Consider the following 14595-nt stretch of genomic DNA (forward strand, 5'->3'; position numbering starts at 1 on the left):
ATAGATGTCTGTACTTTTGCTGCTGGATGAACACTTGGGAGATTATCGCTTCTTCGGTACTTGGATATTCTACAGCAGTGGCATGTGCAACAGAATCCATAACAACCCATGGTTCTTAAATGGAGAGTGGAAAGGACGGCATTCTCTGCCTTTCGATGTACGTCGATAAAGGCAGACCGCAACTGTCACAAATACCAAAAGAGACCATTACAATAGTGGTTGGCGCATGAAGCAGTGATCATAGAGACAAAGACTGCCCGCTGGCAAAATGACTAACCTTGCAGTTTGCATGCACTCAGACATTTCACTCTGTTTCGTTCCTAAATAAACCAGGATTTCCAACAGCATGACTCGCTTGTCAATTAAATAAAAGATATAGGACCTTATGCCTCATTACATGCAACAATTACGCATCCGATTGTTAAGTCATTCACAATTTTGTGCACTGCTGTACCCATCCATGCATGAATTATTAAGTCCTTTCTGCAGAATAATCCAATAACCGATCTGCTGTTGTGGTGCCACTTCCAAAGGTTGCAGATGTGTGATACAACCACATGTTGCAACACCACTTTACGGCTGTGACACGACTTCTGCCAACATAAGGCTGCAATCGAATTTACCCCGAGAAGTGCAGTAAGCAGGGTGAACAGTTTACTTTTTATATATCAATATTGGCTTGCTCTTTTCACATCAGCTGTAATAGACTCCAGTAGCTTGCCATGGCTCTTCGGTAGGGATGTACAAAAAGCACTTTTTGAGACCAAATCAAATAGAACAGCACCAGAAGCAAATCAAACCAATATTTTTATATAGTTCACAAATAATAAAGAGCCTTTTTAACCACTAATAAAATACTGTGTTCACATCCTAGTAAACACAATGTCAGCAAGTAACTGTCATTACACTGTCCTATAAGAACCACAGTTTACTTAGGTCACAAGCACAAGTGGGCATTATTAATCTGACAGAGGGGTCAACAGTGGGTGAGCAAAGCCTGGAACCAACATTTTGACAAGAGAGCTGGTCTTCATCAGGGCAAGAAGTGCTTTTCCTTGCAGTGTTTATATAAATGGAGCAGAACAAATAAACAATTTGTTTGCATAGTGAATACTCTTTCAAGCATACATGGTCATGGGGCCATATTCTGAAACAATCCGCTTCGGCAATAGTTCGCCGTCAGGCTGATTGGTTGTTTTAGCAAAATCGGATGAGCTACATCATCCGATTTTGCTCAACCAGACAATCAGCGAGCGCCTGACGGTGAAGTGCATAGTTTCAGAATATGGTAAATGAAATGTCCATATGAAGTTTAAAAAAGCAATCTTGTGAGCCTCTCGGCATCTGTATGTACCATCAGGACTAAATTGAAACTGTGTGTTGTCTGTGGTTACGGCAGAGCGAGAAAAGCAGACCTCCTTTAATTGAAATAGTCATGCTACTATGTGGTACCGGAATTATACCAAATATAGTTGCAGCAAAGCATATTCAGATTTAATGCCATGAGAAAACAGACGCAGCCATCTATAAATAGCACCAAATGGCATTTTATTATTTACAGAATACCTACATCGCCATAAAGGCATCATGTAGGGGGCAACATATAACTGGTAAAAAAAAATCTTTTTGCACAATTATAATCCCAAACAAAGCACTGCAATATGTAGTGTTTTGCGAAAGACATACAAGTAAGGAGAAAACAAACAGCTTTTCAAGAGATAGAGCATGTACAACTGTTTTACAAGAGCGATATAACATCACAGAAGAGTTCATTATTTGACACATTTACTATATCATTTGATAAACTGTTCCATCATATCCTCTGCTAAATGCCATACTAAACAAAATTTGAGTGTGAATGATCATGGTCTAGATGACAGTCTGGCTTTATGAGTGATGCAGCATGCTCTCTTTTTAATGTCCACACTATGGCCTGAATTAAATATTTTACATATTTGCTTTGTTTTTATGTTTGATCATGCACATCTGACAATGTGACGCATTCAGCAGCTATTCTGATTCGCTAATAGCAACAATGTTATTCGCAGTCTGCAGTGAATATCACAATATTCAATTCAACTCTCCTTTTTGGACTTGTTACTAGTGCTTTCCTGTTTCAAAACACAGTCATTTGATCTCAATATGCCTTTAGCTTTCAAGGTTTCCTGGACCGGTACATTTATTTAGATGGGCAACTTCTTTTGTGTAGGAAAGTAGACTCAAAATAAATCTCCATAATTTGTTAGGGTGAGGCAAAATTGTAATTACAGTGGTGGGAATATCCTTCAGAGTTTTGGAGACCATTGGAGCAGGGAAAATCTAATTTTAGAGCACCCACTGCTGTGTTTGGAGCAGGGGCGCGATCGGAGATATTTTGTTCGATACGCGTTCTGTTCAGTTGCTGCAACGTCACAAAGTTGCAGTATGCAAAATTTGTGACAGCGGGGCGGAGAGAGCAGCCAATCAGGATGCGGTGACCTCCCCGGAAGTTTACCTCCGTCGTTTGTCGTCTGCTTGCAAACAGTATACTACAAAGCCAAATGTTTCTCGTCTTCCAAATGAATGAAATCTTTATCTAAAAAAATGTATTTTTTCTTCTCAAGCCCAAACACGTTTTCAAATAGTAGTACGAGTGACTACTGCAATTTATAACTATTAGGTTCTTTGCGTCGTCCCTAGGTGGTGTCGCGCACAGCGAGAAGGAAAAAGAAACAAAAAAACGACGGGAAGAGTGGCGCACTTTTCAAGAGGCAGCGACAACATCCCAGTGGCTCGCTGGCACCGATGATGTTGTCGATTTCTCTGTACAACCAACGAATTATTTGTTTCGAGAAACAAAAACGACGCCGGAATTCACTTTCTGCCATTTCTCCAAACGCATTTCGCACCGCCACCCGCTCTCCTCTTTCCTCTAAAAACGCCAGCGCAACAACCTAAGTTTCCAACGGAAGCGCCATTTTCTAGAATTAAACTATGGATTGGATTCAAACGTGCCATTCTGCAGTCGAAAAGGCCGCCTGTTGGATCCAATCCAATCCACCAGACGCGCCATGCGAAGCCGTATGATCGCTCCAAACTTCTCAACTCCCGTCGCGTTCGGACGAAATGCTCGGTGGGCGGATCATTGACAGGAGCGTGTCGTCATTTTGACGTCACCAAAAACGGGGCAGCGCCCCGCAGCTGGCGACGTCGGCGCGGAGTAGGCCAATCGCGCGCGCCGGTAACCGAACGAACGCGCCAAACAACCATCTCCAATCGCACCCCAGGTGTAAGCCTTCCACTAGAAAAAAATTAATATAATGTAGCGTTCTCTTTAGTTCAGATAATCACTTACTCATAATAACTAGGAGCAAAATAAGTGATTCACCGCAGCAAGTTGCGACGGCAGCGGCAATCATGCATTAACAGCGACATGCTACATGTGGCGCTGTACAAAACCACGCAAGGAACATTAAAGGCACACCATAAACAGAAACACTCTTCAACTTTTTGGTATTAAGTAGATTATTAGAACAGCAAATGAAGGTCACAGGCCTCAATAAACCTTGCTCCACAATACCAGCGCTAGCTTGACTTGACAGATTTCAAAGTGCTTTTTCGTACTTGGCCCATTGTGGACCTGTGAAAGCTCTTGAAACTTGCTAAGTAGTCTTCCACTTTTCTAGGATGAAATGTAGTGCAACTACAACGAAGAAAAGCTATCTGAGGCTGAGCAGTCGCCATCAGAATCTATGACATCATGGTGAGCTGGGGCGCAAAATCCAAGGCAGGCTTGCCACTTGTCTTTCATTCTAGCTGTTCTCACGGTAAGAGGGGCTATATATATAAGTGATTCACTAGTGCAGCTGAAATTTGTTTCCTTTTATTTTCCCATTAAGGAAGGATCACTTCGTAGGTTTGATATTCCGCTCATTTTAATTGTGTTTTGTGAGCCATATCAGGACGATGAGAGCATGTCCTTTATTCCGCCACTGATGCGCACTCGCAAGAAAGGCGTATAGGGCTGAATGGAGTACTTGCCCGTTTGCGTTCAACTTTTACACCAGAAGCTTTACCAAAGGCACATATATTACCAAAGACGTAGTTGACAAGGAGCGTGAACTGTGGTGACAAAGAGCATACCCAATCACCACGCGTTTGGCTGTAATGCTAAATTCTTTTGAAAGAAAGAAGTAATACAGTGCAACTAATAAAGTTGCAAGCAAGCAACACGAATAAGTGCAGTGTACACTGATCACCTTTTTTTCTTTAAAAGAACCATTACGCATCAGCCCTCGATGCGTAAAACAACTAGGTTGATCATGCCATCGCAAAGTAGCATGGCCACCCAACTCATTGTATCCTCATGCATGCCTCACAGTTTGCATATAAAAATAGGAATCAATTCAATTCTGTCACCTGTCACAGCTCCAGTATTGCTGGCTGTAACTGCGGCCAATGAATGCAATGGCCATACAGTTTTTGTATTGCATGGTAGCTTCCCAATTTTCACACCGCTGAAACTACACTGTGGTGCAGAAGTGGCGCAACATAGGTGCAAAAAAAAAAAAAAAAACAATGTTCGAGCAGTAGGGACTGCAAATTTGAGTTGGCGCAGATTGGTGCAGCATTCTCACCAGTGTAATTAATTATGACATCCAGTTTCAAAATGCATTTCGTCACTGTTTCTAACAAATTAAGCCAACCTAAAATAATATATGAAAATACAGTGCAAAATTACAGCTTTTATTATATAAAACAGCAAAATTTTTACAAAATTTTCCATCTGTTTTGAGTTGCTTTTAAAGATAAAAGTCAAGTCACTTGTTGGGCATTACTACCCTGACAGGCATGGTAAAAGAAACACTTCTGTCATAGTGCAATGGGTTAATATGTTATTACTGATTATTAATGATGTTATTAATATGATTTATATGTTATTACTCGCCAGGCCAATCAATTTACTCAATTACTAAAGAAAGTAAATTCCAGCACATGAAACAATATGGCCTGGGATTTCCTTTCTCTCTTTGTATTATTCACACACAAAAATGAATATTTGTACACTGCACTGGTTTCATCAACACTTGATGACTAGCCTACAATTTCAGTGGACTTAGTGGCTGAATGGCATTTTATCTTTTTAACTTCATTAACTGACTTAAATACAGACTGAAAAAGCCCAATCATCTGAGCATGAACAGATATTTAAATTTAAAATCTAGACAAGGAATTAGGGCACTAATGAAGTTCCTCGCTTTCCTTTCTATCACAAGGTGCTACATTATGTGCCAAACACAATGCCAACAAAATTATTTCACACTACTTCTAAAGCAACAAAGGCGCACACAAATAATTGCACAAGGTAAATACACTGTTAGTTGATGAATGAAAGATGTAAGTGAACACACAAAGGGCTTTTTTCCTGAAGGTTATGTTAAGCAATATCAAGATATCAGTGGTGCATAAACAATGCAGCATATAATGAAGACTTGCACAGACAGTATCATGCCATCGAGCTCATTTTAAGTGCTGCAGTAACGTGTGCGCGCTTGTGTGAATATATATAAGCATGCTCGGGGTGCCTGAGCACGAAGGGCCTTGTGGAAATATGTGAAAGCTTTCTGCAATTGTGATATGAACACAGTTGGCATGCTGCAAGAGTACCATGTAAGTGCACACAACAGCCTCACAATTTTAAACCTCCATTCAAAGGCTGCCAGTAGCAAAATGTGGCTCGTCAGATGCTGGTGTTTGCTATATGTCGATATCATAGATTGCGAAATGGAGAACCGGCTATTCGTACACTATTCATTGCAGCGTGCTCATAAATTGCACGGAATGTGCCGGCCAGAACACTTTCAAAACTCGAAACAACTGTCGCACAATGGTTCAGCTATAATAGTATCGAAGCCCTTACTCCACAGCAAACCAGACACATATTAGTGAACCCGCTGTTTGCGAATCGTAGAAACTCAATATCCCGTTTCTACAGCATTGCGTGACATCAACAGCATCGCCCACCACGAACCACAGAACGCTATTGATCCACACGTCAAAGAGGCAATTACTTATGCCACTCGGTTCGTTACGGTAAGGCCGTTCTTCCGGTTGTCGAAGCGCGCCGCGCAGCTGTTTTGAAAGCGGATACCTCTCCGTTCTTATCAGGACACCCCTGCGGGTATCGGCCAGCGCCGCGGAAGCTACCACGCCAGAGCTCCGAAAGCGAAGTGCTCCTGTCACAACAGAGTTCCTTTAATGAGAATATGCAAGTATTTTCAGATGCGAACACACACGTTTCCAAATAAAGGACCTGCGTAACGGCAGCTGTCCCGCCGACGCACGAACCACGTTCTCCGTGCGGTTCGGTCGGAGCACGTTCTTCTGTTTACATCTGCGTTAGGCAACTTTTTCACCCTGCACACAAGGAATAAACCGCTTTCCGCCAAGTCGGAATGTTTGCGACAGCCGCTTCATGCGCGGGAGAAATAAAAGAAAGTGTGTGGCGAACAACTGAGCGGACACGAAGGGAGCATTTTTTTTTTCTTGCGAGTACCACTCGCGGCGTGCCCCGGTAACTACATCAAGCAGGAGACGCGCGTTTTTGTTACGTCCCAATGTCGCGTCTCCGACAAACTCGATCCCGATGCAAAGTTGTCGTGGAAAACTCATTTTACTGTCTGCATCGCGGACGTTTAGCGCCGCGACCACTCGCAGCTAGCAGACTCACGGCACGCAATTGCGGCTTCAGCCACATGCGTGCGCGCCGCTCGGCAGCCCGGTTTCAAGGCTTGCGACTGTTTAGGCTTCCGCAATTTGTTCCGGGCACTTCGAGACGACTCAGACAATGCCCGGTGCGTGTACTTTATCGTCGTCCAAGCTTCACGTAACCGTGGAAAGACGCGCCGTATTGAGCGCCATTAGGCCTATAGTTAAGCAATGGTTTTAGGATCTTACCTGCCGTAAATGCCTTCAGTTATTTTTGCTCGCTTGCCGGGTCGTCTGATTTTCCCGCACTCGGCATTCCGTCTCTTCATATTTCCGTATACCAGCACAGTTAGGCTATTTCGATATCCTCGCGGCTACACACAAATATGTACGAAAACAGCAGATGCACCACACCGTTTCAGTATATTTTATTTGTTTTGTTTGTTGTCCTAACGCGCGCATAACACACCCCCAATGCGCATGCTACGAGACGTCATACTGACGTCACTGAAAGTAACGTTAACTCAAATTCCTTAAAATTGTCAAACTCGCAACATATTAAAAGTACTTAGCATAAAAATTTTTCACAACAACTAAACACAATTTCTGAAGCTTGAATGCGCATTTTTTGGGCATTCAACAATCAAGTTTATTATGCAAATAAATATAATTTTAATGTTTGCACACAGAACTTTTAGTCTTTATAATTACAATAATTAAAAGTATTTGGGCATTAGTTTTGCGCACAATTGTGTTAATTCAAGAAGGCGTGACCTGGCGCGACTTCAAAAACGTCTGCGGGCAACGATGATCAAAATGTAAGATGGCGAATCACTACGATGTGCCGTCTTGGTGAGGTCACATTTTTTACGCTATAAACTTCTTTGGCAGTCATTTAGAGCCTCAGAAATAATTTTGCTAGGCATCTAGCTTAAGCTACTCTCGTAATGGTACACATTATCCAGTTTTGTAGTGTTGATCGCATTTTGAGGGCATGTGGCCAAGTCGTGGCTAAGTGGCACGGTGTCAATATCTTGCGTTTCAGGCTTCTATTTTCGTCTTTGCTGTGTGTGGTTACCGTGGTAAGCTCTGTTGTATGAACTGCCTGTCGTTTGCAGGGCTGGAAAGCCTCCTGTCGGCTTACATCTTGACGTATTGAAAGGCGAGAAGCTTATACAGGTGAGGACGCGCTGCCGGCGCCAAAAACGGCTTATTTTATTGGGTGTGCGCGGGCTTTCGAAACCGTCCTGCATGTAGCTGCACACATACTATAAACGAGTGTGGCCTGCGTTTAAGTTTTAACGAATCCAGCCCGCCTTGCGCTGCGCAGCAAATTTTGCTCACTTTTCGTGCAGAGGCATTTCGAACGTGCACGACTTGTGTATGGTTACAGGCAGCACACAAGTTGTGGCACTTGTGTTATACGTGCTCTGGTTTGTGTGCGGCCTGGCCATCCTCGTTAGTTGAGAGATGCACACACCGCGATGTCAGCACATTGATTCTTACTGTGCCTGTTGCATTCTGAAGTAGTGGGGCGGTTTTTTTTTTTTTTTTTTCTGTCCCGTAGAAAAGTGTATATTCTCCGTATCACGTTTTCAGAAACTCATGATAGATGAGAAAAAGTGCTACTTGTTCGGACGGAACCCAGATCTGAACGACTTTATTATCGACCACCAGTCATGTTCTCGTGTCCACGCTGCACTCGTCTACCACAAACACCTGCAGAGGGCATTTCTGGTTGACCTGGGAAGCAGTAAGTACATGTCTCTGTGCACACTGTCTGGGCTGCTATGTGAATTACACAATGACATACCTTTCCACATGTCAATCAGTTAAAGGTAGCCATGCAAGTGTTTTTAACATAATGAACTTGCTGGCCGTTACTCGCATCAGCGTTAAGAAAAGGGGTTAACAGAGGGGCCCGATTTTTAGTAGTCATATCATGAGAAGCCAACAAACACTGACACCAAGGACAACATGGAGGAAATTACATGTGCTTAATAAATGAAATAAACAAATGATAAATTGATGAAAATGAAAGTGGATGAAAAAACAATTGGGGAACAATCCCACAACCTTCATTTCATGAAGCACAAGTAATTTCCCCTATGTCGTCCTTGGTGTCAGTGTTTCTTGGCGTCTCATGATATGACTAATCAAAATCGGGCCCCTCGGTTAACCCCCTTTCTTCTCGTTTATACATAATGAGGGTCTCGAATTCGGCAACATTGATGCCTCCAGGTAGCATTTGTGGGTTTATTGACCAGTTGCCTTCACCCCCCCAAAAAAAGATCACATTCTCGTGACACCTGCGGCAAAAAGGATGTTCCACGTCCGCTGCCAAGGTCTGTGAGTGGTGGCACTGGCTAACACTCCCAGGGTTCTACAAGGAAACATAAATACTTAAGAAAGTGGACGGGGAAACGGTGCCAGAGTAGCTAGCTCAATTGGTAGAGCATCGCACACGAAACGCGAAGGTTGTGGCATCGTTCCCCACCTGCGGCAAGTTGTTTTTTCATTCACTTTCATTTCCATTAATTTATTGTTTGTTTATTTCGTTTATTAAGCACAAGTAATTTCCCCTATGTTGTCCTTGGTGTCAGTGTTTGTTGGCTTCTCATGATATGATTGCATCAGCATTGTCATTCGGAATCACTGTCCTTGTCTGTCCTGGCAAAAAGTCAGCTTGGGATGTGAGCATGTCTGTCTGTTTCAGCACATGGAACGTTCATTGGCACCATTCGTCTGGAGCAGCACAAACCCACCCAGCTGCCTGTAGACAGCAAGTTTCACTTTGGTGCGTCCACTCGCCTCTACATCCTGCGCGAGCGGCCCCAGAAGGTGGCCACACGGCAAGGTGACGATTCGACTGTGACGGATGAAGTGGAGGGTGGCCTTCTGGGTCTCCCCGAGACTGAGACCGAGCTTGATGTAAGATTCGAGCTGCCTGTGCTTTTACAAGTGGCAAATCATTCAAGGGTATAAGGTAAAAAGCAGGGCAGAAATAACAATGATTCTATTCCAGTGTTATTCCTGTTTGCACTTCATCGGTGGTCTGAGTGCCACTCCACCCATATTATCACCAGGATCAGCTGAATGTGAATGGTGAATAAAAGAAAGAGATAGAATCAAGTAAAAGAAATCCTTACATTATACCAGCTTTTTCACTCTCACCAGTGAAAGTTGGAAGGCAGTGGTGTACTTGAGCCTCCACTGTTTGTAAAATTGATCTCTTTGGTACTTCCCAATTGTAATTTTGACAATCCTTAGCTTAATATTCGTCTTTAGTGTCACATTAACACTGTCATTCGAGAATCCATTGAGATGGGCAGGGAGTCCGATTACAAGCTGTGTGCTCCATTGTTTCAGAACCTGACCGAGTACAACACTGCCCACAACCGAAGGATAACCATGCTTGGTATCCCTGATGAAGAACTGAAACCTCCAAACAGGAAGCAGAAGAACCTCAGTGTTAAGTTCAACGAGGAGGAGGATGTCATCAATCCAGGTAAGCTCATGAGCATTCTAGTGATGCCAGTTGGTGGGGCATAACCATGTGTATGACACAAACTTTAACTGTGTAAGTGCACTATTATGGGTATCGCACGAGCACTCGATCGCGACCGAGGCCAATCCAGATCGAATTTGCTGATCATGATTTGCTTCTGCGCTCAGCTTGCCTGGAAAATGCAAAAACAATAGAGAAATTATATTCCGATTAGGCCCGATCACAATCAAAAGTGACGGTGTGACACCAGTATAACTCTGCGTTGTATGGTTAAAAGGATGACTGTTTGACTGTAGCAATAGGGCAAAAACAAATGCGGTTTGTAGTCCTCATTTTCTGTGCTTACAGACTCGAATAAGAGAAATACCTTTTTTCGACAGTTTTATACCCGTGTCACACGGGCATGTGGAAGGCCTTCCAGCCAATAGTCAGTTGACTCAAAGGTCAAGCTCGAGCTGCTACACATGCGGTTTCAAAGGCTGCCGAGTCGATAGTCTATCGAGTCAACGGAGCACCCTACAACTCTATCGAATTCTCGATGGCCATGTGATGGCCTTTGAGCAACGGAAGCAGAAACAGCGCGAACATGCCCGCTCATTCATAGTGTGCTCGTACCCACGGTTAGAAAGAACAAATCAAACAAAAATGCTCCAAAAATACTATATATGAATGTTACTAATTATTCAATAAAGTATTTTTGTCGCTTGATGTGTGTGAACTGCACATACTCTCGACGACAGCGATGTGCTTGTGTTCATTCCTTCCTCCATGTTGTCTAGCACACTCTCCCACTACTGCATGTGCTGCCGCCTGCCGTCATAGTGCCGCCATAGCGCTTTTAAGTGGTTTTAATGTTGTTTAACTTTACGTGACATGAAAACGAAAATAAAGATCCGCAGCGCCACACAACTTTGTGAGAAACGCCTGAACAACTCAACAGCCTTTCAAAAGTGCCGTGTAGCAGCATGACAACTCCTTTGAGTCGATAGAGTTGTTGCGTTTCGAAATGTGCCCGCGTGACACAGGTGTTAGAAACAGATTGTCTGGTGGCTATTCACTGTGCAAGAATGTGACATTCCTGGTTCGGGCACTCCAGGTGTAAGAATAGCAGTCAGTAGTGCCAAGGAATGCACAAGCAAGTTCTGATGTTTTCCTTTTGTGCAAAGCGTGTCATTTATCAGCAAAAGGTGACAAACTCAAAGGGAGGAAGGAAAATTGGGAAAGCTGGCATTGCTTGATTTCTGGCAGTAAAAGGCAATAATAATTAGACACGAGGATATTGTAGATGGAGAGCAGCCTCTGCACAAAATTTTATATTGTAATATGAGTGATGCAGCACGAAAAGCTAGCAAAACTTCACGTCTTTAATACCAGGGCTGAGATAATGTAAAGCTATTCCAACCCATTCTTATTCCAAATCTGCCATTAGCCTTCCACAATAGGTCAAAATTGTTGAGCTCCACCCATATTCCCTTCAGTCACGAATTACGATCGACTGTTGATAAATGTGTGAAATTTACATAATTTTATGCCAATGTCCAGGACACTGCATAGAAAGCAAGTCAAGGTGGGTGAATGACTGCCTTTTATATAGTGATCCATCATGATTACATAGTAATTAAATATTCATCATTCAGTCAGTCGTGCTATGTTTCTTCATTTGAAATATTGTATCACTTGCTTGAATTACATGCACAGGTTAATTATTGGGTGCAAGCATTGCAACAAGAAAAAGAAATATCTCGCCATTACTACCGAAACACCTCACTTCAGAAGTCACGTCAAACGCGGCAGAAGTCGGTGTTCTCTCGTTGTTCCTTTTTGTCCTTGTATTGCGGTAAGGAAGAGTAGCAATGCAAATGAACTGGATTACCATTATGATTATATAGTGTTGTACTCCAAACCTTGAATATGTGACTGTATGGTATTGCTTTCTTTTTCACTTGTGTATCTCCTACACTACATTCATGTACTGTTGCGGGCTCTTCCAGCTCTCCCCTCATGTGTTTCAGGGCCTTAACGTTCTGCCACCTCACTATGTCTTTAGTGTCATTATTGAACTTACTTGTAAGTGCATTGCGAGCCCTTTATGGCTACAGTGCAAACTAAGTTGACACCTGTTGAAGTCCAAGCTTTTACCTGTTGGATATTTTGGTTGACGGTAGTTACCTGATCAGTTGATGCTGCGCGTCTAGTGGTTCACTTGCAGTACCTGACATGGCTGCTGCTGCTCTTGTTGCAGAGGATGTGGACCCATCCATAGGAAGGTTCCGGAACTTGGTCCACACTGCAGTCATCCCGAAAAAGGTAGAGTCCCACATGCTGTGCATCAGATGGCCATCTCAGCAGACAGGTCTTGCGAAACATTGGCCTAACTGCCTTGCTTGCACAGTGCCAGTTGAACACATGATGACACGCATCATTACCATTGCATGCAGAAGGCTAAGATGGACACTGGCGACCCGCTGAGCACCCTACTGCCCGACTCCGACAAGTCGAGCCACATGCACCCCTTCTCAAAACCCGAGTCCGTGCATGTCTCCCACTTGAGTACGATCTTCTCACCAATGCTCTCGGCCAAGCTCGGACTTCATCTGCCCAACCCTGCACCAGAGATCGAACCAGCCAGTGCTCCCCTTGTGAACCCTGCTGCGCCGGTGGTAACGGCACACCCAGCCACAGCGGACGCCAACCTACCACCAGAGCCCAAGAAAAAGAAGTATGCCAAGGAAGCGTGGCCCGGAAAGAAGCCAGTGCCCTCGTTACTCATGTGAAGGTGGAGATTGTTGCATGGCCTAGCTGACTACACTCCCAGTATGGTGAAGAGAACACTTCCACTCTTGGGCTCGGCCAGCAAACAGGTGCTGCCCCAGCATGTGGTGAATGTGTGCCAGCTGCGACAAGTGCCTATCCGTATCCATGCGCTGCTATGCCTTTCGGGTCTGCAGAAACAATGAGGGATGGATACTTGCAGCAAGGCTGTGGTGTGGCCCTTCACGACAGCTGCTGCCTGCAAGCGAAATGGCAAGCCAGTGTTCTGCTTTGAGGCGTGTCCCCTTTCGCAACTGGCATTTCCATGGTGCGGTGAAGCAGCCACGAAGGATTGTGCAGGTGGTCGCGCACCACTTGGTTGCTTCGGGGTCCTGCTAGGACAACCGTTACACTGTTCACGGTACCACCGAATGTCTGCACTGCTGGCCAAATGAACCTGCACGTAATATAGATGCAGTTAATGTGCTAGGATTTTTTTAGGCTATACAAATTTTTCATAACATGCAGCAGGTAGTGTTATGATTATAGGTTGACCTCTCTACATTCACAGCCCCATGCTGGTAAAAAAAACAAGCGTTATTTGAATATAGTATCTGACAATTCCAGAAATGGAGGTTGACCCTCATTTTTAAGAGAATTGATGACGGCTTGAAGGCATACCTTGAACTTCAGTGGTCAAAATCAGAGGCAGCACCATCATCCAAGCTATGCGTCTCGTCGGTCATAGACTGGATTTTGTGGTGGTGAGGGGTTAGTACACCTATGGGCATTTGGTGTCTTTGATCATGATTACAAGATGGCCTTGTTTAGTGATGATTATAGGTAGACCCCTTTAGTCATGTGTAGCATTCTTTGAAGAAAAAAAAAAAAAAGATCAGCCTATAGTTGAATGCAGTAATTCAGCTGATGTAGTAGAATTGCACTACCTGCTGCAGGTAACATTTAATAAATTTGTGCAGCCTAAAAAACCATGGTTGAATGCCAATGACAGCCATTCACATCATCATAGAGACAAGCTTTCTCCTCCTTTTTGCACTGTCATCTCATTCATGCTCTGTTTCAAGTCTACTGCTCCACAACATAACTGCACATTACATTGTACAATTGTACATTACGCATATAAGACATCATCAACTCTTTGTACACATGATTAAAGCGCATGTTACTGTGGACTCATCAACTATGCATGTAGCAGTTGCAATAAATCTGTACACCCTTGTGTCAGCTCAGGTTTTTCCCTCTAACCAGCTTCACACAGTTTGAGGAAGAGAATATGCTTAGAAATCCTGAGTGTATAACTGCGCAGAATATGAATGTTGCAGTGTTTGTATGTCATCCGCAAAGGTCCTGCTGTTGGGATGATTTATACACCAAGTAACACATAAGTGCACATTTCAGTATGTTTTAGAATGTTCATAATTAAATACAGAATATGCCACAAGTTATCACTGAAGAAAGTTATTACTAGCCAGTGTGATTGTCACCAGATCACCTGATTTAGCAAGCTAAACAGCCCGAACAGTTCTCTTATCCTAAAAGAATTTTGAAAATTTTTATTTCTTTTTCAGTATCCCAGCTGTAAGAGCTAGGTTTAAATAACAGATCCTGACAGAAAGCACATATCCTTC

General features: G+C 43.5%; 2 protein-coding genes across 4 annotated transcripts in view; one reads left to right on the forward strand and one right to left on the reverse strand.

Annotated features, from left to right (window-relative positions):
- Positions 1-7135, reverse strand: part of LOC142585751 (macoilin) — a 46847-nt gene extending 39712 nt beyond the window's left edge. For both annotated transcript variants that reach the window (XM_075696734.1, XM_075696733.1), the window contains exon 1: positions 6937-7135. In XM_075696734.1, the coding sequence (XP_075552849.1) occupies positions 6937-7016 (80 nt within the window). In that variant the 5' untranslated portion in view covers positions 7017-7135. The remainder of the gene's footprint in view (positions 1-6936) is intronic.
- A 342-nt stretch (positions 7136-7477) lies between these two features.
- Positions 7478-14191, forward strand: NiPp1 (nuclear inhibitor of protein phosphatase 1). 2 transcript variants are annotated; one of them, XM_075696738.1, is made up of 7 exons: positions 7478-7539; positions 7806-7866; positions 8287-8440; positions 9404-9618; positions 10057-10195; positions 12438-12502; positions 12634-14191. In XM_075696738.1, the coding sequence occupies exons 1-7, from the start codon at positions 7511-7513 to the stop codon at positions 12967-12969; spliced, it is 999 nt and encodes a 332-aa protein (XP_075552853.1). In that variant the 5' UTR covers positions 7478-7510; the 3' UTR covers positions 12970-14191. The 2 variants fall into 2 exon arrangements, with proteins under 2 accessions (XP_075552853.1, XP_075552854.1); XM_075696739.1 differs by having other exon boundaries at positions 12637-14191.
- The last annotated feature ends 404 nt before the right edge of the window (positions 14192-14595 follow it).

Source organism: Dermacentor variabilis, chromosome 6 (genome assembly GCF_050947875.1).
Source record: "Dermacentor variabilis isolate Ectoservices chromosome 6, ASM5094787v1, whole genome shotgun sequence".
Classification (NCBI taxonomy): Eukaryota; Metazoa; Arthropoda; class Arachnida; order Ixodida; family Ixodidae; genus Dermacentor; species Dermacentor variabilis.